General features: G+C 38.4%; 1 protein-coding gene across 12 annotated transcripts in view; it reads left to right on the top strand.

The window, feature by feature from the left end:
- The window catches only part of LOC130417724 (adhesion G protein-coupled receptor L3-like), a 200,379-nt gene extending 175,185 nt beyond the window's left edge, over positions 1–25,194 (top strand). For 3 of the 12 annotated variants that reach the window (XM_056743459.1, XM_056743470.1, XM_056743450.1), the window contains 10 exons: positions 4,517–4,726; positions 5,801–6,021; positions 6,228–6,294; positions 6,446–6,537; positions 16,821–16,989; positions 17,078–17,203; positions 17,372–17,422; positions 18,785–18,881; positions 21,009–21,137; positions 22,975–25,194. In XM_056743459.1, the coding sequence (XP_056599437.1) occupies positions 4,517–4,726; positions 5,801–6,021; positions 6,228–6,294; positions 6,446–6,537; positions 16,821–16,989; positions 17,078–17,203; positions 17,372–17,422; positions 18,785–18,881; positions 21,009–21,137; positions 22,975–23,819 (2,007 nt within the window). In that variant the 3' untranslated portion in view covers positions 23,820–25,194. Of the gene's footprint in view, positions 1–4,516; positions 4,727–5,800; positions 6,022–6,227; positions 6,295–6,445; positions 6,538–16,820; positions 16,990–17,077; positions 17,204–17,371; positions 17,423–18,784; positions 18,882–21,008; positions 21,138–22,112; positions 22,165–22,974 lie in introns of all 12 variants that reach the window. The other 9 variants (XM_056743545.1, XM_056743500.1, XM_056743492.1 and 6 more) reach the window with 7 other exon arrangements.
- The last annotated feature ends 2,221 nt before the right edge of the window (positions 25,195–27,415 follow it).

The following is a 27,415-nucleotide window of genomic DNA, read 5'->3' as shown; positions in this document are numbered from 1 at the left end:
TTTGGTATGGGAACACCCTTTTATCCTTAGCCTCACCCACTCCATGGATAAAAACAACTCTACAACATGTAACATAGGCACACCCACATTAGCCGTATCCACACCCACACTTTATTTTTTCAAATTGCTGGCAGGTTCAGGATTTAATAACCGTGTAGATGGGTTTAATTCGGTCATATCTTTCAACACATCCATCCTTTATGTATAATTCCGTCTGATCATTTTCGCCGTCAGATTTATTTAAGAACAGGAAGGATGAAGAAGCTTTTCTGAACCAGTGAGAGCATTTGAGTGAGACCTCACAGACAGCTTTTTGCGAGAGAGAGAGAGAGAGAGAGAGATGCGTGTAAGTGAAAGCTGTATTAATGTACAGACTGACGTGTGGTAGCGAGAGAAAGATAGTGAGTCTGGGGACAATGTTACGCATTTGTCATCCATCAATCCTACAGGAGGTAGAGAGTGAGAGAGAGAGGAAGCTGGTCACCATGGTTACCACATGGTAACAGGGGTGAGAAATCATACAGAAATCATCAGGTGATGCGTTCAGATAACGCAGGGTGGAAGGACAACTGACTACTGCATAACTTGCAGTTAATATGATGTCTGAAGGGAATATTTGTGTATTGTTTGTTTGTAATGCCCCTAGATTGTGAGGTGCATGGTAAAATGGAACTCTAAATTTGGTTTGGGTATTTATTTACTAAATAACTACAGTGTATCAGAGAGAATGGGATTTGTTCCAATATATGAACAAAATTATTTAATTTATCTTCCAAGCCTGACTTCAAGAAACAAAATCCTGACAAAGTAATTACAGTAAATAATGGTTCTGGTGTCTCGGGTTATGCATTTAATGCATATGCTTCTGTGTCATGAACTTCACACATTTTAGCAAATCCAGCGACAAGCTCTGAAAGTGTTTAAGCTTAGCGTAGGCAATTTTTGACAAAGGTAAACTATTTCTGCTATTTCCCAAAAACTTGTTTTAAAACTCCACCGAGTGTATTAACTGGCTTTTTCTGATTGCATTATTTGTACGTAGAATGAAGCAGTAATTTATTATTTGTAATAATTATTTATCTTATAGCATTTCCTTATTTTTCGTTTTTAGCCTTCAGTTCAAGCTCAATAGTCACAAATGTCAATATTTGCTAATAAAGATCCAAAATATCTCAAAAGATATTTCATTTTATTTAATCGGGGACAATGCACATTAATAAAAAATACAATATGTAAAATGCACCAGATATAGCAAACTTTCATCCATAGTTCCTTTTGGCAGGTCGATGTTAAGGAAAGGAAGAAAATATTAACAAAATATTAATACACCAAATTATGAACAAGAAGAAATTTGAGAACAGAAGAGAAAATAAACCAAGAATGTTAAAACAAAATTACAGACTACCATACCATATCCATAAATCACTATAAATTATCACAATTTTCACATGTCAATAACAATATTTCCTGCTTTATCCTGAAACCATAGTGTCCTGTTAAATGTTTTAGCTCCAGTCTGTTCCACTCATGTGTTCCTCTAAAAGCAAAGACAATAGACCAAAGGAGGTTCTTTTGTAATGCCACAGTTACAATTACCACTAATACCTGCACTTGTATATCTTCCTGTTATCTGATATATGTAATCCTTAAAAACAGGTGAAGCAAAACTGTTTGAAATCTTAAAAATAATTACTGAATCAGCAATGGAATCAAATGTTCCCAACTCAAAATAGAAAACTTATTTAATATGCTACAATGATGAAAACAGTATAAATATATTGAAGACATTACATTATTGTTGCATTTTTCTTGACCAAAAAAAACCTTTTAGTTTTATATATACTTGCAACGATTTTTTGTAAGACGTAAAGACTTTTTGTTATGTCAACAATGATGCAACAATAATGTAATGAATACGAATTTAAAAGTTTTACATAAATAATTATTGCAATTAGGATTTTATAGTCTGTTTAATATTTGACCTATGTTTCTCTCTCCTTTATCTTAAATGTGTGCTTTCACTGTGCGTGTCTGTGTGTGTGTCTGTGTGTGTGTGTGTGCGTCCGTTTGTCTGCGCGTCCATGTGTGTGTCTATGTCTATGTGTGTTAGTACGTGTGCGTATTGTGTGTGTGGAGTATTCTGTATGTGGGTGTGTCTGTCTTCTGTGTTTTCGCTTTTTTCTTGTTTTTACAGGTATTTGACTTTGTTGATTTGCTTATAGTGAATAACTCATGTAAAGCTGCTTTGTAACAATGAAAAGTCAGATATAAATAAAGTTGAGTTGAGTATATGTATACATTAATATTTTAATAACCATATTTGAATGTATAGCTTTCTCTGCCCACAGTCCTGTTCATCATATTTTCTGTGAACAAAAATGTTACAAGCTAAATCAATTTGCGATCTAACCTGAGGGGGCGTTAAAAACAAATATTGTACAAATATACCCCCCAGACATCCCCTTTGGCCACTACTGAACTCAAGATGCATTCAATTTAATTAAAGGCAGAAGACATCAATTTTCCAAAGTAAGGCATTGTTTTTGTCTACTGTACATTACATAATATTAATTATAATTGTTTAGATGTTTGATAACTTTATTTTAGTACTTGAGCTTGACAACAGTTGCTCATTAAAAAGTTTCAAAGGTAAAAAAAATGCAGCAATAAAGCTTATTTTTTAAATATATTTATTACTCTGTGTGTGTGTATGTGTGTGTTTATAGACACATAGATTTACTTTAGCTCAGCGTTGACTCTATAAAGTCTGAGGTCTAACTGTGAATTCTGCTGAGCAGGGCTTTAAGACTTGATTTACTTACAGCACTATATACAACACACACACACATATACTCACTATGCGTATAATGTGGGGAGATATAGCGCTCAAGGGTGAGTGAGCCTCAGTAAGACTTATGTGTTATGTGCACCACAGCCCTCTGGGACACACAAGCACACACACACACACAAGCTGTGTACTGTTACCTATGCGGTTCTCTTAAATATTCATGAGGTGTGTTTTTTAGAAGTGCTGAGATCCGGTCTTCCAGACTCAAAGTCTTCTGGGATGTGTCCTATATCAGCTGTTCTCTTTTCCCTTGGCTGTGTGCTCTCTGTAGGGACCCTACAAAGGGAATCCAGCGGGATATCAGTGACAGTTGCCCACGAGATCTGAGAGTTTAAAGCGCACACCGTTAATAAATCATACTCACTGTCACGCAAAAATGTGTGAAAAACAGCAAGGAATGTATTTTTCTTTACCAGTGAGGTGAGGTGAAATATGATTGGTGTTGGGGAACCTACTTTGAAATTGGAACCTCCAAAGCTGCAAGGTACACGTAACTCAAGCAATGCTTATTTAAACCAGCTAGTAATGCTAAAGGCATTTGAAAGTGAATTCTATCTTTTTTGCGCCATTACTGTCACCAAACAGAAATGCATAAAGTCATTTGCTTTCCAAGAGTAACTGGTGTGGGGTTTATGCGAATTTAGCAGACGACTTGCAAAGCTAGTTGGCACAATTGAAGCCATGATAGAAATGATATTGGTTTCCATTAAAATACCATTATAAAACCTTTACAAGATTCCTTTTTGTAGTGCATTCTGGCCATAATTATATTAGAATTCAATGGTGTTCTATCAGTTTCTATTTGCCACAACACCAAAATAATCCATCATACACCAGAGAGACCATTATATTTTCTATTAAAACCTATACAATTCACATATAATCATTAAATCTATTACATTTACTGTTGTGTTTTGTCCATATTGTTTTCTTTTAGCAGGGTGGTTAGCTTACACCCTACAACAACAACCCCTGCTGAAAAAAACTATAGAAACCCTACATAAACCATTACAGAAATTCTAAAGGTTTCCATTCAAATACCACTATAACGTATTAGCTTTTTTCCATTAAAACAATCACAAAATGTATTTCTGTAGTGTGTTATGGGCATTATTCCAGTAGGATTTAACATCCCACCAATAGAATCCATCACATACCAGTAGACCCATTACAGTTTCCATTACAACCAATACAAATCACCTTAAAACCATTATAACTTCTAGCTTGGTTTCTATAGATTTTTTCAGCAGAGCACACAAAGCGGGAAATCTGTGAGCAAATGACCCAAAGTGTTGCTTTAAGCTAAGCAACGCTGTTCAATCAGATGTCCTTATTTCTCGTGTCTGAAGACAGGAGCTAGAACGTAAGGAGAGGATGCAGATGCAACACAAGGAAGCATATGTGATAATAGCTGTTGCCACCCTCCCTCAGGGTACATGAGCAGTTTGAGAACTTTGTTAAAATTCATGACTCTGCTTTCTTTATTTGGGTCACAGGGGGCACATTGATACCTGTCTTTGCAAAGTCAGCCCTATTGACTTCAAACAGATTAATGTTTTAATACAATTACTCTGTTGTCTTCTGACGTCCCCTGATACTTTAGGTTGCGTCACAGTGTACACTACAAAGTTCATCACCACTGTAATTTCTCTTTCTTTCTCTTTGTAGACGGCAGACCCCGTGCACGATTTGTTGTTGGACGTCATCACGTGGGTGGGCATCCTGCTGTCTCTGGTGTGTCTGCTCGTGTGCATCTTCACCTTCTGCTTCTTCCGCGGCCTGCAGAGCGATCGCAACACCATCCACAAGAACCTGTGCATCTCACTCTTCATCGCCGAAACGCTCTTCCTCACAGGGATCAACCGTGTAGACCAGCCTGTACGCCTTTACACCTTACATTCTCCCGCTTACACTTACATTTTTGCTTTACACCTTTCATTGCTCAAAAATTCAACAGACCAAGATAAATTGACGTATTCGTTCGCTCATACGTGAGTTTAGCACCTTTTCAAGACAAGAATTGAGGTTGAAATGGACAGGAAGAGAGATGATGTTTTAAACGGCTGACTGCCATTTTTGTCACTTCAAGAGAGGGTTAAATAGAGGGAGTCTTTGTGTTTCATGCAAGTTTAATGGATGGTAGTCAGTGTGTGCGTGTGAGACTAGTGGAGGAACATCATACATGATTCATAATCTTTAAACTCTATTATTTAATATTTTTCAATTATCTGAGCAGGTGCTTGAGGTCACTGAGCAGCATCCATCAATGTTCATGTCACACAGCACCTCAAGAGAGAGTGTGTGTGTGCTAAAGTCAGTTGTACTGTCAAGACAAATGTTTCTCCAGATGGAAACAAAGCATTAAATGAATGTTTTTTTTTATTGTTAAACTGTAAAATTAGATTAGTAGATTTAGGGTTCAGTCATCAAAGAGCTTTTGCTTTAAAGGAGCTATGTGGAGATTTTAGAGGCATCTAGTGGTGAGGTTGTGAATTGCAACCAACAGCTCACTCCACCTCTCACTTTCGAAGCATTGCGACGGGACAAAAATGTCGTCACGTTTTCCATTTTTTGCAGATGGAGATAACATATTTATGAAACGTCCTCTGTTGAGCAACTTGTCCGTTTAGGGCTACCGTAGAAACAACATGGTGACAAATGTAAGGGGAACTGCGGTTAATGTAGATAGAAATAACTCATTCTAAGATAGTAAAAACATAAAGATTCTTTATGTAAGGTCTTTATACACCTCTGAACACATAGTTATGTATATTATATTGCATTTCTGTCAATAGATCCTCCGAAAAATTTCACAAGGGACCTTTAACGATAGAAGTCTATGATAAGAAGACTTTTCTTTTTGTTCGTGTCACAGGTTTATAGTTTTTTCCCCATTGTGAAAAACGCAAAAATACTTAATTGTGTAAGTGATGTTCTGCATTTATGTTTCAGATCGCCTGCGCTGTCTTCGCTGCTCTTCTGCACTTCTTCTTCCTGTCTGCGTTCACGTGGATGTTTCTGGAAGGCGTTCAGCTCTACATCATGTTGGTAGAGGTGTTTGAAAGCGAGCACTCGCGCAAGCGCTATTTCTACATGGTGGGATACGGTGTTCCTGCCGTCATCGTGGCCGTGTCTGCCGCCGTGGATTACCGCAGTTACGGGACTGACAGAGTGTGAGTCACACATAGTCACAGCGGTACACAACACTGCTTGTTTGTCAAAGCAAGGGTGAATTTTGGTCTAATGCTGCGGAAATTAAAGCTTGAATAATTAAAGAAACTTTCATGTGTCATGCTCAGAGAAGACCTGTAGTGTTATTTCCACAGTGTGTGTGTTTGTGTGTGATTCATGAGTAACACATCTCTCTTTTTGTACTTAGGTGTTGGTTACGTTTGGACACTTATTTCATCTGGAGTTTTATAGGTCCTGCCACACTCATCATCATGGTAAGCAGATCTGAGTATTTTCCAGATTCATTCTAGAACTCAACCCTTCAAAACTTCATATACCCTACATTCATGAATACTCTTGAAAGATGTTGATTCTGCAAGGTCTCTTTAAACTAACTAACGACTCCTATGACTCTCTTTCTCTCAGCTAAACGTGATCTTTCTCGGAATCGCACTCTACAAGATGTTCCACCACACCACCATCCTGAAGCCTGACTCTGGTTGCCTTGACAACATCAAGTAAGCTTGACACAGGACTGGACTCATTGAGGGCTGGAGCCTAAGAGAGATGCAGTCTGATGGGTGGGGTCTTGTGAATGGTGGTGACTAATAGGAGGGGTCTGTGGGAGTAGAGTTTTGTGTAGGGGAATATTCGGTGGAATCTGGAATGAAAAGGGAAAAGGGTTAAATCTATGAGGGAATGAATAATGGGTGGAATCTGTTTGAGTGAAGTCTGCGCAGTAAAGGAAAAAAGGGTGGAGTTGGAGAAGGGGAGGATAACGGATGAAATCGGGATGAAAATGGAAGAAAAAGCAGGCGGATGATATCAAAGCAGACCAAGAGAAATTCAAAACCAAACTCCCTCCTGTTAGTTCCAGAGGTTGTGCATGAAGTCGAACAAGCCTTATATTGCTGGAGTCTGACGAGAAAGAGAAGAACATAAATGGGTGGAGTCGATGAGGTGGAGAATAATGGGTGGAGTCTGGAAAGGGTGGAGTCAGTGGGAACTTCTGTCTATGAGGGGAAGAATAACGGATGGAATTTGTCTGTGGATGGTAAGACAGTGAGACATGAGGGATGTGTTTGGGAAAAGTGTTTAGTATCAGTCATTCCTCTCCAATTCTCTTTGGTGCCTGTAATTGTACAGGAATGACACACATGTGGCCCTATTGAACATTATCTCAAGAGCGGATATTGTTCATTTATCATTTTACTGTAGCGCGTTGAGGTAAGAGTAGAAGTGGAACAGTGTGTGTGTATTCTGTGGGGAAGATGTTGTTACGTGAAGATCTGTGTTGTTTCACAGAAAAGAGCAGCAGACATTCTGCACAAATTAACCTCCGCATGCACATGAATATTCATCATCGCAGCCACACAGCAGCCACTCAGGGGGAACAGAGCTTTAAAAGGGCTATAAATATGCAAATGTATGGCTGTCCCTTTAGATCCAACTTAGTGCTCAAGATACTGTGTGTGTGTGTTTGTGCGTGTGTGTGTGTGTGAGCTGAATCAAACTGAATCATGATCTTGTAGAATCTATGCCCTGAATACAGCCATATTTTACAGTGGACCGCTCTCTTTGTGCATCTGTGATACAACGAGCTATCCTCTTATGTCCCTCTGTCTATTGGAGCATTAAGATGCTGATGAAAAACTGATTCAGACAAAAACATTCATAAACATCGTCATCCTGCATAGATACTTCTTTACATTCTTTAATAGAGTTCAAGCCACGAACCCAACCACCCAATTCATCTGAAGATGAATCACTACATCAACTTTGATTTGAACCAAAAGGTAATTTAAAACCATCAAGAGGAACAAAACTGTGTATTTGATTTCTTGTGTAAGTGAATAAAATACGTATCGAAGGCCATTGTAGCTCAGCTAGACGTAGTCTTCTACCTCGGGAGAAATACGAGAGAGTTCTTAAGCGAAGATTTCCATTTGCTCTCTATTGAATCACATGATGTCTCATTTTTCTTTCTTATGGAATTCAAGGGCTGTCTAGCAGTTTGAGATGTTCCTCCTTAGCCAGGAGCGTAGCCATCATTTCAGAAGTGAAGGGGACAGAAATGTCAAGAGAACGAGCTTGACCAATATTGTTTGGAGGTCACATCCCTGACACCCCCGCAAATTATGCGCCCATGTCGGTTCACTTTGAAGTAGAAAATTCTATGCAAAATTGAAATAATAAGAAAACTATTCTTTATACTTTGCTTACAGGTCTTTAAATGTAACGCGTCCTGCTGTTTGATAATTTTGCTCAGTAGTTGGCAAATACTGTTATTTTTCCAATGAAAATTCTCTTATAATTTACTCACCCTAATGCCCTACCCGATGTATAGTGCATCCGGAAAGTATTCACAGCGCTTCACTATTTCCATATTTTTTAACGTTATAGCCTTATTCCAAAATTGATTAAATTCATTATTTTCCTCAAAATTTTACAAACAATACCCCATAATGACAACGTGAAAGAAGTTTGTTTGAAATCTTTGCAATTGTAATAAAAAAAATACGAAAAAAGCACATGTACATAAGTATTCACAGCCTTTGTCATGACCCTCAAAATTGAGCTCAGGTGCCTCCTGTTTCCACTGATCTTCCTTGAGATGTTTCTACAATTTGATTGGAGTCCACCTGTGGTAAATTCACTTGATTTGGTCATGACTTGGAAAGGTACACACCTGTCTATATAATGTCCCACAGTTAAGTGCATGTCAGAGCATAAACCAAGCCATGAAGTCCAAGGAATTGTCTATAGACCTCCGAGACAGGATTGTATCGAGGCACAGATCTGTGGAAGGGTACAGAAATCTTTCTGGAGGATTAAAGGTCCCAATGAGCACAGTGGCCCCCATCATCCTTAAATGAAAGAAGTTTGGAACCTCTAGGACTCTTCCTAGAGCTGGCCGCCCGGCCAGACTGCGCGATCGGGAGAGAAGGGCCTTAGTCAGGGAGGTGACCAAGAACCGGATGGTCACACTGACAGAGCTCCATCATGTCTATGTGGAGAGAGGAGAACCTTCCAGAAGAACAACCATCTCTGCAGCACTCCAGCAATCAGTCCTGTATGGCAGAGTGGCCAGACGGAAGCCACTCCTCAGTAAAAGGCACATGACAGCACGCCTGGAGTTTGCCAAAAGGCACCTGAAGGACTCTCAGACAATGAGAAACAAAATGATCTGTTCTGGTAAAAGAATAGCAAGTGTCATAAATTATACTGTGATGACACAAATAGTACAAATTACCACGTGGAAACGAAATAATTCAATTCAAGTTTATTTATTAAGCGCTTTTGACAATGTGCATTGTTCCAAAGCAGCTTTACAGGAGCAAATCACAGAAGGTAAAACACAGCACAGTGCATGGTGTTTATAGAACAAGCAAGATCATTCTAATAAATACATAATTAAATACATAAATAATACATGCAGTGTATTGCATCGGTTAGCATTATAGCATGAACATGAACATGAACAATGTACAGTTGATTTTGTGACTGAAAGTCATTCTCTGTAAAGCTTTAAATAATGACATATACGCTTCGAGTTGTTGGCGTTTTTCCTCGCTACAGACAGATTGCTCCATTTTGAAGCCATGGCCATTTGTAAAGATTAGGGCTGTCGAACGAAAATAACATCCAAAATAAAAGTTTGTACACTTTATGGACCCAATACACGGACACATATTATGTAAACACAAACTTTTATTCTGCATGCGATTAATGATTTGATAGCCCTTTTATAGATGCATCAAAACATCACGCCCATGGCATCGTCTGCTGTTTTCCATTTGATTACTGTTAAATTGAATCAGCAAGTACAAAAAATTGCGTCTTGTTTACATTATAGTGTTTTTGATTCGGTACTCGAGGGTGCACCGGGTGGTGCAGGGGCCCTACGAAATATTGCGTAGTTTGTGTGTAGGAAGGATCGGCTCTGATGACAAAAGATATTAAAGTGCGATAGAACCCATCTTAATTAAACATTTTGTCCACATTGGATGCGGCACGACAGTGCCATTAGAACAAGCCTCGTGTCGCACCACGTCCGGTACAGACACGTGTGAGGGTAAATTATGAGAGAATTTTCATTTGTAGGTGAATTGTCTCTTTAAAACACAAAGCTCTGTGATCATAAGAACAGCAGTGGGGATGAGTTTGATTAATTCAAGAATGAGGGTCTTATTACAGCCAGACCTCCTCCATGAGCTCTCGGATTAGATGAGATCATTCTTATAATCAGACGTTCTATTCATGCTAATAATCAGATGATTATCTTCAGTTGTTCCTAGTTCATATTCGGCTGTATTTGTTTGATCTGTTTGAGTTTGATTACTCAAAGAGCACAATGAACAATGTCTGGCGATCACAAAGTAAGAGATTTGATTCACACTGACACAAAGGGAAATACTTTTATGTCATTTGATTAATTTTCGTTTTTTATTTGGAATTTAATAGACTATCATTTACAGATTTATACCAACTAAAAGTGTTGGCACTAGCGCCGGCCACCGCATACAAGACATGTAAATAAACATTCTGTCTGCCGTTTGCAAAAAGGCCTCGTATATTAACATCGGTTTATATAAAAAAAGCAGTCCTTAAAAGCATTCCTTCCCACTTACCGCCCACTAACAACTACGCAATTATATATAACACAGTATAGTCTCCAGCGACTGACATATTGTTTCAGTCACACAGTGTGTATCATCAGAATTGTGTATATTTCTGTGTTTTTTTAAAGTTGATTGTGTTTTTATATACTCGAGTTTAGGTTTGTAGTGTGCATCGACTTCTCAGCCGTTGTCCATGATATGATTTATAACTGCTCTCTAAAAGATTTAAACGTACTCTTGTGTGTTTGATGTGATTTATATGGCTATTTGGAATGGACCTTTATTAACCGCAAACCAACCTACAGCTGACCCGCTGCGCTCCCAGAGGTCACAACCTCATCGCCTCCAGATCTACCATGTGCCTTTATTTGTGTGAGATCACCACTACCATGCACAGATAAAGTCTAGCTGTAGTCAGTTGTGTAGTTGTGTTTCATCAGATCTTGGTTAAAAATACTTTTTAAAAATAAGAGAGTAAATTGATTTCTGTTGTTGGACAGTATTAATGCGAAACATTCACACCCCATTCGTATTGTTTTCAATACAGGGAAAATATATAATTATACTATTGATAATAATAATAATAATACATAAATAATGAATACAGTAATATTCAATAAAGATTTTTTCATGAAAAACAATCTATAATTGATAGAATATTATTTTGTTTATTATTATTTATAGAATACAATTATTTATAAAATGCAATTGCATTTATAGTAATGAGAATTATACTAATAATAACAATAATAAATAAGATAATATTCAATAAAGTATACCTTCTCGTGAAAAACAATAAATAAGTAATAAATAAAATAATATATTAAAGCAATGCAATGTTAAACATTTAATATATTCTATATTATAAATAGAATATAATTCTTTATAGAATATTAATTCATGCATTATTATTTATAGATTAAACTTTTTATTGAATGTTATTTTATTTATTATCATTTAAAAAATATAATTTTATTTACTATTATTTATAGAATATATTTGTTTAAAGAAAAATACTTAAATTAACAATAAAAATTCAGTACTGAGATTTTAAGGGAGAAATGCTTGATTGTCATACAAATAATGCATAGACATGGTTCTGTATACAGATTTATATTATTTGTTTGTTTGCTTTAGATTTTTGGAGAAATGTTTTGGGTGCAGTTGTCCTCTTTTCCACTTCAAAAACATGACAAGCAGTTTATGCATTTTAAAATCTACAGACTGTCTGTCCTGGAGAAAATCTATTAAAGAAATCTTTACCACCTGCCACAGATCTAACGCTGTGCAGGCAGACAGTAAGCTTGGAGATCGAATGAAATCATAAATGTTGTCAAATGTTTTACAATTGAATATAAAGTGTCTTCAGTCATTTTGTCCAAGGATTAAAGTCTAAAAGAATGTAGTGTTGTGTAACAGCTGGGGTTTTTTGAGTTATGTTTAGTTATGTTATGTGTTTAATTGTAGCTGTCATTATTTAAAGCATTTTCTGTTTCTCTGTGTCATTCTATTTGTTCTGTCGTTGCGTTTTTCCAGCTATCAGTTATATGACGCCTGTGTCATTGTGGAGTGGTGCTGGTAAGATCAGTCTCTTTCTGGCCTTTTTTTCATCCTTTCCTCTTCCTCATCTGTGTGCTTTCATCATAATTTATCTCTTGTAGCTTTAAGTTTGATGCATAAGAAAAATCTGATTTTTTTTAAAGAAAAGCTCTTCAAAACCACAAGCTTTACATCAGCTTAAAACTCCCCTGAACGTATTGCCCTGCAGTGAAAGCACAATTTCTGCTTTTATCAATCTAGGGACGCACTCCAGACTATGGTGATGTGCAGAATGTCACAGATCCGTCTATATATTAAGCATTTTCAAATGAAGAGCGTTCATTTAACACATTCTGAAAAGACGAAACTCATCGGAAGATAAATCGGCACTTGGAGGACATTACTCACGTTCTGTCAAGACTTTCTGCCTCCATCTTAACTCAATTACGCCTGCCATCGGGATGCAAATTCGCTGGTGGAGACGAAATGAGACGATATGACAAATTGCTACTAATTCACTTAAATGGTTTAAAAGCAGTTCCAGGCGTCTTTTTATCATAATTCACTTTCCTTTTTCATGTTTAACCCTGCTGATGAGCAGAGACGGTCCTGAGGGAGGAACCGCGTTTCGGTCGCGGAAACTCCCTGCAGGACGTCCTTAACGCAACGAATCGCCCCTATCCCATTTAATTACGCTTCAAATGCACCCAAGTGAGAGAGAGAGGATGAGCGAAAGAAGATATTTTTAATACGCTTCCTTTAGCTATTAAGGTAACACAAACACTGAGTGTTCACGGGTCAATCAACTCCATTAAATGCCCCGTCATTAAGATTGACACATGAAAATGATGTTTAATAGTCTCCACTTGAATTCCATCAATCATTTATTTTGCTGTACACCTGGTGCGGTTATTAGACTTCAGTGCAATGTGTGTGTGATAATTACACCTGACACCTGTGCATCTCTGTAATAGCCCCAGTGTCGCTCTGTCTGCCTATGAGTGTGTGTGTCAAATGTGTCGTTTTTGTAAGCGGTTTTATCTTGCCGATGATTAGTGGCAACTAACTTTTTTGACATAATATATATGTGTGTATTGCAGTGGCGGCTGCTGATCTTTTAAAGATGGGAAGCTTATTTTCGGCCTAAATCATAAAAATTGTCCATTTATTTATATGTAAATTCTGCCCTACGTTCCTTTTCAAGAAAATGCTCTGTAACCCTGTCGTACTAACTAGGCGTCTTTTCCAGTGACTTGACCAGTGTCCTCTCAATGGCCAGCAGAGCTAGGCTGCTTAAACGGCCTTGGCCCATTGTGTTACGGGTGTAGGACTTGAGCCGCTTTAAACAGGAGAAGCTCCTTTCTACACCTGCAGATGTAGCTCCAATTGTTGCCACTAATGAGAACAGTTTGTAAAGCTGAGGTTTTGTCTTTCGACTACACATGCAAAATCCGCGATGGGACTGAGTTGGAAATGGAGACACTGAGTGATACGCGTCATAATCTGAAGACCACGCCCACACCAATCATCTCTTTGCATTGCGAGAAGCTGCCGCCTCATTGTCATTTATGATTTATAAAAAAAAAAAAAATGTCTAAAAGCTGATATGTGACAATGTGTATAGCAAATAAGCTAAAAAAAAAACAAGAAATACGTTTTTATAAGCTTTCAACCCCAAAAAACGAGATTTTAGGACATAAAAGTGGATTAAAAAGAGATGACAGACCCTCCAATCATCACGCAGACGCTCGGAGTCCGGGCCAGCCCACTCCTCCATTCATCCCAGAGACGCTGAGCGTCCGTGGGCGGGACATAATCGCAGCATTATCCAATGACCGTCTTGTTTCTAAGCACTGAAAAAAACTGTTTAAAGCAGCCCCATTGAAGTCAATGGACGCTGGGCTTCAACAGAGTAATGTACTGTACGCTACGAGAATGAATGAGAAGGAAATCGAATCAGCCGACCTAAGTAGCTGATTCTGAACGAAATTGTTTTCGTTCGAGATGAACGTGTTTAACGCATTTTTAGTCAATAAAATGTTAACATAATAGTACATATATTTGACCATTCATTTTTTTCACAATTATAGGGGAAGCTGAGCTTCCCTTGCAGTCTTAAAGAAATCGCGTCTGGTGTACTGTGTAATAATTATGTTTATAGAAATACACACACATGTATGTATATATTTAAGAAATATGAACTTGTGTATATACATTTTATGTAAAAATATATATATATCTTGTTAAAATGATACGTGCATGTGTGGGTATTTATATAAACATTATTATCATTAGCCTACGTAAAGACACAATGACTTATTTTGGTGAAACATAAACACAGTTCCGGCATTATGAATATAAAGATCTGTCTCCTTGCCTTACCCGATTCACAATGTATTTCAATTTTTTTTTGCATTAAATGGTTTAAAAAACAGCTCAATCAGAATGACGGTCACTTTGATTTGGTTTTTAAATAATCATTCTGGAGGAATTGCATAAATGACATATTTTTGGAAATTTTGATATTTTGTATGTACCTATAAAGTCACTTCATAAATGTAATGACACAGCATTGACGGACGTCCCATTTTCTCACTTCAGTTCGATTTTCTTTGCCTAGTGAAATTGTCTTGTTATATATTTGTTGCGGCAATGAAAACAAGGTTCAGCAGGATCCATTGCAGTCGTTGTGAAGGTTTTGGGGTTGATATGTTTTTCATAAGATTGTTGTGTTATTGTTAACATTATGTGATGTTATAGAGGAGAATTATAGAGCTGAATCAATTGGACATGAAGAATCAGTGTATGAAACTCAACAAAAGAAAGCTTCATGCTGGAATGCATGCTGGTTAACATTGCGGTTGCAAAATTTATTTTGATTCAATGCCATTAACATCAATCATTTTGATACAATCTTGTTAAATGAAAGTGATTTGTTCAAGTAAAGTGAACAACACCCAAAAAAATTTTTTGTGTGTACTCTGGTAATAAAAATGCAAATGAATCTTCCAAAAACATGCTAACTAAGTTCACGACGGTTATTTTTCACAGGGCAGGAGTTTGTGCTATACAGAATCCATCCTGACTCAAAAGTAATTTCATAATCCACTGATTCAGATTCCTTTCAGAGTCAAAATACTTAAGGCCTCCAGTAAATTACCTCTGTATACTCCGCCTTGTCGTTTTCATTTTGAACTGTCTATTTATTTCTTCTAATTTTCTTTCTTTTGCTTTTCCTTTTATTGGTTGGATCGTTCAGTTATGAGGAATATGATCCAAAGATTAAGTAAGAAGATCCAGCATCTCCATCATCACTTTCCACACTTTTCAAAACCACACTGTATGTGTTTTTCATATTTATGTGTCTTTCTGTTTGTTCTCCTTATCACCTCTTAGCACCCTAAACGTGTCTGTCTTTGTCCTGAGGTTGTTTTTGAACCCTTGTGTCAATCGCAGTGCAACATTTTTTGTCATTATTTTGTTCAAAAATATTTGAAGACATTATTACCACCTTAGTGTTTTGACTGTTTCTGGGAGCAAAGCATTTTTATCAACGCTGTAAATAGCATTTTCATGTAATTAAATAGAATACAAATTGGCAGCTCTTGTAGCAGCATATTAACAACACTCCGAAGACCTTAAAAACGGTGAAGCATTGTTCTACAAATCACTTTAAACACCATAGCAACCACATAGCAATGCCCTAGCAACAACGCATTATGCCATAACAACGTGTTGAGCTTAAGGGATTTCTTCATAAAAACGTGAAAGATGATTTGAATTGCCTCTTATATTTGTTTTAATACTTTGGGTGCTTTATCAATTATTACATATTGTGTGTTAAGTATAGTCATGTTAGTGCTGTATTGGATCTAATCCATAAGAACAGTAATTACAGACGTTTAAATTGAGCTGTTTGTGATCAGTGGGGTGCATCTGTAGCCCCAAGGGCGGACACACGTACACAAACAACACACTTTTCTCATTACAGACGTGCACAATTGGTTCAGCTTTGAACGGAGGGGACGTGTGCTAACTTGTGGGAGACAGCACACCCTAAAACAAAAATGCTGTCATCATTATTCTTCTATGATACACAATTTTTGGCAAACACTCAAAGAAAACACCATGAACGTACCCTAATGTTTTATAAAGTATCGTTCCTCAGCACCAGTCCCCATTCACATTAATTGTACAGAGAACTGCGTTTTGCTTTTACAGAGGAAAGTCATTTGGGTTTAAAATGATATTCGGATGAGTAAATGATGACAGATTCTTTATTTTGAGGTGAATTATCTCTTTATAACACTGGATAGCAACCATTCAACTGCTCATTCAACTGGAGTCATATTTCATTTAATGGAAAGCTTTCCCGGAAGCACAAATTTACCAGTTTAGCGACTGATTTAATGTCTCATATTGTGTGTCATCAGTTAAGCAGTGAGTTAAGAGAAGATGTGCTGTTTTAAATGGCACATTTAAAATGAAGCCAAGGACGTGTAAACAGTGTATTAAGGTTGATGTGCAGTGAGAAATAGGTCAACTGTGCGGCATTAAGAATGAATCGAGGCTATCAACCAATCAGAATGCAGGATGGGTGTGTCCATTTAATAAAACAGGATGATGTTTGTGTGTTTCAGGTCATGGGTAATCGGTGCCATAGCGCTGCTGTGTTTACTGGGTCTGACTTGGGCGTTCGGCCTGATGTATGTCAACGAGAGCACAGTCATAATGGCGTATCTCTTCACCATCTTCAACTCTCTGCAGGGCATGTTCATCTTCATATTTCACTGCGTGCTGCAGAAGAAGGTTTGAGAAACGTATAAGCACATGATACAAACCAATAATGAATACATTACGCCAAGGTTTGATAGCTGGCAAGTGTGTGCGTGTTTAGGTACGCAAAGAATACGGAAAGTGCCTGCGGACTCATTGCTACAGCGGGAAGAGTTTGGATTCATCCATGGGTTCAGGAAAAAGTTCAGCATCCCGTGGGCCTGGACGGTATTCATCTGCTTCACAGGTAGTTACGTTACTAACCACATACATGCACCTTAGAAGAATATAGTGTACACATACACATCCTTAATCCATTGTGGTGAGAGTTTTGTGTCAAACAGCTGTGTCGTAGTAAATATGGTTTCATTGTCCTTGTGTGTGTTTTCTCTCTCTCTCTTTCTTTCATCACAAGGTTCACCACCCGCCTTGTATGACAAACTCCTCACAGTTACAGTATGAACAAGTAACTATCAGTCCTGTGATTTTACCTTGATCACCTTGATCTTCTCTACTTTGTCTGTTAATCCTTGTTTTATCAATTAAAGGCGTAGTTTGCCCAAAAATTTAAACATGTAACTCTTTCTTAAACAAGTTTCTTCTGTGAAACACAAAAGGAGAAATGCAACCTGTCTAGATAACAAAAGTGAATTGTAATTCGAATTTTTGCTATTATCAAATTGTGCAATATGTTTGTTTAAGAAACAGATTGAAATGTAGGTTTTATTTGATGACAATTTATATAACGTAGCAGATTTTTGGTCCTCTTTGAAGCTTAATAGCCAAAGTCCCCATCCACTCTCATTCTATTTAAGTGAATGTTTTTCATGTCGGATGAAACGAAGTCATCACAGAGATATAAGGTTTTATTTTTTACTTGAACTAAAGTTTCATTTTTGCGATTCGTCTCTAGATCTTTTGTAATACACCTTTATTCTATATTAAATACAGCACATCAGTAAGTGTGTAAAATAGTTTAATAATTATGAAGGAATTCAATACAATTTTATTGAAAGTTTTGAATTGTTTTTTTTTGGCACATAAAGAGACCCAAAGTCAGCATTTACTTTTTAGTTCATTTAAACCCTGCTCAAGAATGTTTTCATTTTTTAACATTTATTCAATTTTAGTGCTAAAATATTCAGTGTTATTTCCATTGACTCCTTCAAAGGACTTGAGACGTTTATTGTGCGTCGTCCTTGTCTCACAAATCTGTGCCTTTGCATATCTGCGCTTTAATATCTCATTTCCATGGTAACAGTATGACTGGATACATTATCTCCATGGAGACAAGGTTTCCAATTTGACCTTTAGCCTTTTTTGGGTAACGTGCTGAGATGTCTGCAAACACGTAACAGGACTCAGAAACGCGCTGGGATGACCTGTGACCGCCTTGTGTGTGCGTGTAAATGTCAGCGGGATGAGTAATATGCTTTGAACACCCTCACTCTTTAACTCACTGAAGATTCTCGTTTGATTTTTAATGCTATATTTTTAAGATGCATTGGGTGGTGACCAGCAGTTTAAAGTGGTCATCATTAATAATAGCCGCAAATAAAATGTTGTCTTCATTTGATCAACCTCACGAAATTTCAAACCCCTATGAATTTCTTCCTCCGTGAAACATTGGAGGAGATGTTTTGAAAAATGTAGTGAATGGGGACTGCAGCTGTTGAGTTTGAAAACAATTTAATGAGTGAAGGCAAAAGTGTAAGTTTTGGGTGAACTATTCCTTAAAGCTTAAGTCGTGACGTAACACTGCATTGGTTCTCCTCATGCGTGCGCAGAATGTTCTTCTGTAATATTCTGTGTCTGATGTTCTTCACAGAGCCGAATCCGTCGGATGTGGAACGACACGGTGAGGAAACAGACAGAATCCTCATTTATGACGGGAGACATCAACAGCTCAGCTACACTGAACAGAGGTACATACACACACACAGTAGATGTGACATCATTAAGCAGATGGATATTACTGAAAATCATAGTCTACGTGGGGAATTTACACTTGTGGAATGGCATTCGCAAAATTCTCCACAATCTCTTGCATGTTTGTTTTTGTTCATTCGCAAATCATTAGATGTATGCATTTGGCAGACGCTTTCTTCCAAACTCACACACCGTGCATTGCAAGGTACACATTTTATCAGAAATGTGAGTTCCTTTTTCGAACCCATGACATTTGCACTGCTAATGTAACATGCTACCCATAATCCTTTTAGTTTATGCTTATTTAGTTATGTAGTGCTCTTAGTTTTACATTTAATTCGCTGTTTTACAGCGTTTTTCAATGTGTCGTCACCTTTTAATATTTTTTATTGGTAAGATATTTGCAAAACCCAGTGACAAATATATACAAAATATGGAGATATGAGGTTTCAGAAAGACAGCAGTTATTTTAATTAGTTTTAAAAGAATCTATACAGAATTTACAGAAAAGCTCAAAGAAAATCTGCAGATTGTTTTAGTCATCTTAACCAGCTTCATGGAAATTTCCGCTTTGGACTCGTGGTCCCTGACTTGTGTACTGTTTATTTTGATTATTTATTAATATTTGTGTTATAATTGATAGTGCAGTGTTCAATGTAAATGAGAAATTATAATTTTATATTCGAATAATTGTATATTATAATTGAATCTTAAAAACTATAGAATGAGTATAGTAGCAATAATTAGAGATGGTAAAAAGGAAGAGTTCATTTTCAAAAACAGATTCAGACTCTTTTTTTTCTTCTTTTTTTTGTTATTGTAACGAAATCTTGCAATTTGAACAAAATGTACCCTGAGATAGGGTGACGCATTGTACAAATTCATACAAAATCACCACCTCTTAAAAAAGTTATGTGTCCAATTAAATCAGGTTCGACAGCAGGAAGTGAAAGTAACTTGTTCCAAATTGAATTAACTTTGCTGAGACTCTGTGGGATGAACAGGTGTCTGATAATCTAATGAGTTTAAGAATATCAATGGAAGAAACGACAGCCTTAAGCTGCAGGCGACAGTAATGCAGCCTCACCGGCGAGTGCAGTCAGTTTAGCATCTACGCAGTCCTTCAGTCCCAGAGCTGTGATTGGTCAGGAAGGAATAACAGATGCTTTGAGAATCTTTCTTCACACCATAAACGACGCAGTGTGGGTACAGAATCAGGCCATGTTAACATCAGCACAAAACAGATTTAACAGGAACATGCTGATGTCCCCATTTATAAGAATCTCTCCTATTTTCTCTGTCTCTTGGTGTTTCTTTGCTTCCTCTCTCTCTCTCTCTGTTCTGATGAGTGAGACTGTAATGTTCTGTTATGATGATGAATTGACCCTCTTCAGATAGAGGAAGTGTCACGTTGGCAATAATTAGACTCAGCATAGCCATCCACACACACAGCACTTAACCCAGACGTCCGTTGTGTGTGTGTGCGTGCGCGTGTGAGAGTGAGACGCTCCATCACTTCTGTTCCAAGTGGACAGATGTATTAAACAGAGACACAGAGCCAATTTGAGACTGAAGGAGTGTGTGAAAACATTACAGGAAAATCATAATACTCTTCAACATATTTTACTGCCAACACACACAAAGGTGATACTTGTAAAGGTCGGAGGTCACTACACTGTTTGCACAGGTCAGAGTTCAATTTTTGTAACAACTTCCTCAGCAGAGATTAAAATGGACCTTTACCTCAGTGAACCTTTCGCCTTTCACAGGTCACAGCGACTCTCTCTCTCTCTCTTTCTCTCTCTCTCTCTCTCTCTGTCTCTCTCTCTCTCTCTCTCTCTCTCTCTCTGTCTCTCTCTCTTTCTCTCTGTCTCTCTCTCTTTCTCTCTGTCTCTCTCTCTCTCTCTCTCTCTCTCTCTCTGTATAGTTGCAAAATAAACAATTTCACTGATATGTAATAAACCTTCATTGAAGACATGCGTGACGGCTGTGATAACGGTTCTGCCGTCGCTCGAATGTTCTGGCCTTGGCTGCGGCTGACACATGTGTATGATAACAATGCTAACCCGCATCCATTTGATCTTCTCTGTGTGTTTTTCTCTCCATCTGTGGGGCTACATCAGGTGCCATGGCCAATCACATCATCCCAAACTCGCTGCTGCGCGCGCACACCTCTAACAACCCCTATAACACCCTACTGGGCGACTCAGCCATCTATAACAACCCCACTCTCAGCATGTACAACGCTCAAGGTGTGCCGCATTCTTCTGTTGCTGTAACCTACTGTGCACTAACTGTGTTTGTGTTTGGGGGAGGGCTTCAGTTGTGTGGCTTCCCGCTGAATGTGTCTACTGTCATCTTTGTCACGGTCATTTAAAGACAAACTATTTTAGACAAAACTGTATGACTTTCTTTCTTCCGCAGAACACATTTTTTGAGAAGGTTGGTCACTGAAGAACATTGGACTCCATTGACTTCCATTGTGTGGACGCACAACCGTTGAGACATTTCTCATAATGTTTTCTTTTGTGTTGCACGGCAGAAAGAACGTTTTTAGACCAAGTGAGGGTGAATAAATGTTGAGACGTTAAACAATAAACGCAGAGCATGAATCGAGCAACCGCTCACGCTGAGATGTCCACGGGTGGCTGGGTTCTCCTGTTAGCTATAACACGTCTCGGCATGCAGCTGTCTCCTCCGGTCTATCTGGCATCTACTTTAGTTCCCGCCACCTTCACTAAAGCCTACAGATGTGCTACATCGAATTCAGAATACTCCGCGGAGACGTTTCTGTAATTTGGCGGGGAGGGGGCGGCAAGGGATAACAACCTCTTCATCTGCGTTGCCAACATTGTGGCGACCTTGAAATCTAATATCAATAAAAGGCCCGAAATTACAAATAGATCCCAAGCCACTTTTAATGTTCCTCTTTAGCTCGATCAATATAACTGGCTTACCGAGCGTAGGATTCCGACTCGTTTGGAGCGAAGCGCGACGCTAATGGAGACTGAAGCCTGTTTTCAAACATTAAAAGGAGAATTTCATGTGCGTCCCGGGATGGCGAGGGAATTCGGGGATGTGTGTCTGGATTTGAGAGGTGAACGGCGGAGTCGAGTGTAAAACTGCTTACCTGCGCTTCATTAAACCTGGTGCATGTTGGAGTGGTCAATGTGAATGCTTACATGTACTCTCTCTCTCTTTTTTCTTTCTCCATGCTGTCCTTTAAGAGCCCTACAGAGAGACAAGTATGGGAGTCAAACTAAACATTGCTTACCAAATGTAATTTCTCATGAAGTTATTCCTCTGTTTTTAAAGCTGTTGAAATCGGAGAGCACTCTTTAAAGCAACATTGAAATACAAAGCTGATTTTCTCTTCATCAATGCGAAGTGGCACTTCTGCTTGAAACGGATGCTGAGAGGACAATTTGCTGTTTTGCAACCAAAGGCCTTATTCTGAATTTGCATATTTGACTTAAAAGTGAAACAAACATAATTCATTTGTCAAAACTGGAATGTTAACAATGAGTAATAAAAACGCACTCCTACTGTACGTATAAACTGTGGGAAGGAGTGTAAAGTGAAATTTATACAGTATATTAACCTAGAAATCAAGTATTCATTTATATAATGATGTGTCATCTGCAGTAATATTTCTGCAACATTCAAATCTATAGACGGAGAAGATGCTCTCTCTGTACCGAATATCCGTGTTATATAAAGGCCAGCATGACTATGGTTTTGGTGAATGCTTCTGCATGGCTGTTGTGTATTGTCGTGTGTTTGTGCGTAGTAAGTCTTTGATGTATGTTATGTGTCGTGAGAGGTCGATAAATACTGATGTATGACCAGAAATGCTGTTGGCAGGTAAGTCCATCATAACGGTTTCGGCTTGCACATATCAGTGAGTTGTGAATGAGCTCTTATCAACCCCGAACCACTGACAAATCCAATCAATGCCCACGATAACGTTAATTTGGAAGGCCAATTAATATCCGCCTCGGGGACGTTTCAGATAGCGCGCGAATGCATGTGGTTGTAGATGCGGCATGTGGCTTTTTTAATTACTTCTCTCTGACTCTCGTCTTACAGAGGGACTGCTGAACAATGCCCGGGATACAAGTGCCATGGATACTCTACCACTGAATGGTAGCCACGGTAACAGCTACAGCCTGGCCAGCGCCGATTACTTAAGCGACTGCGTGCAAATCATTGACCGCACGTACAACGTCCACAAAGAGATCACGCTGGAGAAACAGATCCTCAAAGAGCTCACCTCCAACTACCTGCCCACCTACCTGAACAATCACGACCGCGCGGCCGAGCACGGACGCAACCTCATGAACAAATTGGTTAATGAAGTCAGCAACGGGGGTGGGGTGAAAGACTCGCCCATGCTGCCCGTCAATCTGGCACTGGGCCTGACCGACTCCGCCTCGTTTCCGTCAGAGGATGCTCTGGGACTCGAGCTGATCAGGGAAGAGTCCAGCGTGCCTCTGCTTCCGCCGCCGCGTCCCGCAAGTCACCCTCCTCAGCCCCTTCCCACTTCCTTCGGCTCCACATCCAGACGCCACCTTCCTCAAGACAACAGCGAGAGTTTCTTCCCTCTGCTTACGGAGGAGCAAACGGAAGAGACTCCTTCACCCCAGAGAGACTCGCTTTACACAAGCATGCCCGCGCTGCCCGAGCCTGACCGCAATGAGGTGCAGTCGCTGCTCCGCGGCGGAGACGTGCACACCCTTCCAAGGAGCGGGGAGCCGGACGACGTGTACTATAAGAGCATGCCCAACCTGGGCTCGCGCAACCACCTGCATCAGCTCCACTCCTACTACCAGCTGGGCCGAGGCAGCAGCGACGGCTTCATCGTCCCGCCCAAAGACGAGCTTTCACCTGAAGAGACGCCACAGGAGCCTGCACATCTGGTCACTAGCCTATAGAGGGGCGGTCACACCGCAAAACACACACACCAGCCCTCATGCATCATCCTGATCTATTCACGGCCACGCCCACGACCCCATCACAACCTCTCCTGTGTTTCCGTACTTTTCCGTCGCCCGCGGTTGTTCGGCTTTTGTTTTTACGTGTCTGCAGATAAATGAACTGCCATGAAAAACCTTGGGAGGGGATTTTGTATTCTGTTGTTCGGCAGAGGATCATGGTTACTTTTGTTTGTCGAGAAAGGAGAACTGAGATGTTTTCGGTCTCATTGGTGGTGCACTTCTACTTAAAGGGAAAACTGACGTTAAAATGGATTCAAGAGAATGAACTCATTACGATAATCCAGTACTTGCAGAAACCCAGAAGGAACACAAATAACTGCCAGAAACATTGTCCAATCATCACCGATCAAAACTACGTGACTCAAAAACTATTTTAATACCTTCTGTATCCATGTTTGCTTTTTAAATATTTTGTCTTCTGGTGTGGTGAAAGTTGGCACATAGTCTCGCAAGTGAAGCAAAACTGACTTTCAAAATAGACAACTTCACCTCATGTGCTCTAGAGCAGACTTTCTCTCTCTCTCTTTGGTTTTGCTGTGTTAATAACAAATGTTAAAAGAGGGGACAAACTAATACCAGAGAATTCTACAATATTTCTATGTAAATGTACAGACGGTACAAAGAACTGTGCTCACTCAGTTTCCACACCCTCTGCTTCTGTAACCATGGTGATTTCAGATGTTTCCTCTTGCCGCTTTCGTCGTCCACGACAGGTTTTTTCTTTCTTTGTTTTGTTATCTCCTGTGTTCATGTCTTCGTTTCGATAGAAACACTGGCTAGCCACACAAAGAGCATAATAAATACTTTGCTGGTGATCAGTTGTTGGTGAACAGTTTTCTTGGTCCATTTGAATTATTGCTCCATCGACTCAAGTTTGTAGATAAATGAAGAAAGGAAGCCCAATATTTTAAATGTGTCGACAGTTCAACATATACTGTACGTAGAGATAGAGGTTTGAGAAACACAACAGAGATCTTTAATATTAGTAGAGATAAAGAATTTGACAGGGGTATAAAACCATTTGTATAATTCGACTGCAATGTTCTTCTTACTGATGCTCAACATTTCAGCATTTCAGCAGAAGACCTTGTGTTTTACTTCTTTTCTGGAGGAGAATGAATGAATGATTATTTATTTCAATGATGACAAAAAAGTACAATCTATTTAGCAAAATGTCTGGAGGTGAAATTTATGCTGCAGATATCCTAGTTTTTATCATTACAAATCTGATTATGGATTTTATTTATTTTTTATTTTATGTGGTTAAATTACCTCTCACTAATATTTGTTGTAACAGTGAAACTTGTTTGCCAACAAATAAATGACTGACAAAGAAAAAGGATGTGGGCTTGTCCCTTTCTCTCGTGTGACTCAAAATTAAAAAAACTATTCAGGACAGGATGAATATAAGAATTATTTTGAAAATTTTCTTTAGATTTCAATTCAATTAATTAACGTGATCTAAAGCAAAATCTAGAATGTAGAAATCGTGTCTGAATTAACAGTACATGTAAAAAATTCTGTGAACTTGTAGATAATGTAATAACAAATTTAAAATACTACATACATGTGTATTACCCGGTAAAACTACATACGATTATTATTAGTTACTTTAAACATTGTACATCCTATCAAAGAATTTGCAATAATTCCATGTATTCTATACATTTTTCATAATTAATTTTTTATTCTGTATAAGTTTTCAAATTATATTTAAATTAAATTTTATAATATATTTTTAGAGGGGGCACGGTGGCTTAGTGGTTAGCACGTTCGCCTCACACCTCCAGGGTTGGAGGTTCGATTCCCGCTTCCGACTTGTGTGTGTGGAGTTTGCATGTTCTCCCCGTGCCTCAGGGGTTTCCTCCGGGTACTCCGGTTTCCTCCCCTGGTCCAAAGACATGCATGGTAGGTTGATTGGCATCTCTGGAAAAATTGTCCGTAGGGTGTGAGTGTGTGAGTGTGTGTGCCCTGCGATGGGTTGGCACTCCATCCAGGGTGTATCCTGCCTTGATGCCCAAAGACTCCTGAGATAGGCGCAGGCTCCCCGTGACCCGAGGTAGTTCGGATAAGCGGTAGAAAATGGATGGATGGATGGAATATATTTTTATATTTTTTTTGCATTTGAATTTTGTTATTGTTTTGATGAATTAATAATATTATGCAAACCTACAAACACTTTAATCAATGAATATCTTATTGAAAACGTTGCAATATTTGATAATATTATATATATATATATATATATATATATATATTTTGAAGAATATTTCTAGATATTTAAAATAAAATTCAAAATTATACACTTGACTAATTTTAACATGGTTCAAAATATGTGCAAAGTTACAAAAACTATTTATATTTTACGTTTTTTTCTGGTGCCCCAGCTGGAGATATTTTTTAAAGTGATATTTTATTATAAATTAATGCATTATATCAGTGAAAATTATGAAAGTTTTGATAAATGTTTTAGCAGTACTTTTGTTTCTCTCATTTTAATATAAATTGCAGCTCAACATCCTGTGAAGTGTGGCCAACTCCACTTCCATTTTATGATCTGAAAACGAGCCATTGCTTAACTTGCAGATTTTGCCAACCCTGCAAGACAAAGGCGAAGATGAGCTAATTTAATAATGTCACCATGAAAGGCAAACATCCGCCGTTAAAGTTTGTATGTTTGTGTCGAGTCCATAAACGGCCAGTCTGTGTGCTTGTAAACTTTTAATGGACGTCAATCTCCCTCGCTGCTCTAAATAAGATTCATTCTTCGTCGAGACCACAGTATTTAAATTTAAATCGCTACTGTTGGATGAAAACATGTTTTGAAATTGATTGCTCTTCAAGGAAATTAAGCGATGCTGGAGACCAGGCTGAGAAGTTGCCATGGATACAGAATTCCTCCTCAGCTCTGTGGAACAATGCAGAGCATCTTCTGAAATTACTTTTATTGAGTTATTCTGCCTAATTTTGTCTGACTCTGAGGTGGGAAAAAATTGTCTGAAGGTTTAGAAATAAATGAAGGAGCCTTGAAATACGTGAGGTACAATAACTACTTCTGGGAAAATTAAACAGCTTTCAGGAACGTTTGATACATGATTTCATCTGTTGGCCGTTGGGTTAGAACATCCAATGCAAGTAATGAAAATAATTCAACTGGTGTCTAGTAGAGAGTTCAGATGCTTTAAATATAAACTTCTATACCTAACCTCCATCTTAAAATATCAACATTTAATACAAAAATGAATATGTTGTGTTATATTGGGGTACAAAAGTCTAATGAATATATTTCTATTGTGCGTTGCAATGTGGGCGCAAGTTGTCATCCACACAATAAATGTATAAAATACTAAACAAAACATTAAGCAGCATTCCACATGACTCATTCTCTGCATTTTCTAAGGCCATATAAAGCTTTGCGCGATGAATAGACTGAAGTCACTGAATGTTTTAAGCTGAAAATGTTGAAATGTATTTCTTTGTATAAGGGTTTTCTCATTAATGACAGTCGAACTTGAGCTAGAAACTCATTTGAT

This window comes from Triplophysa dalaica, chromosome 1 (genome assembly GCF_015846415.1).
Source record: "Triplophysa dalaica isolate WHDGS20190420 chromosome 1, ASM1584641v1, whole genome shotgun sequence".
NCBI lineage: Eukaryota > Metazoa > Chordata > Actinopteri > Cypriniformes > Nemacheilidae > Triplophysa > Triplophysa dalaica.
This window is presented reverse-complemented; position numbering and strand designations above follow the sequence as displayed.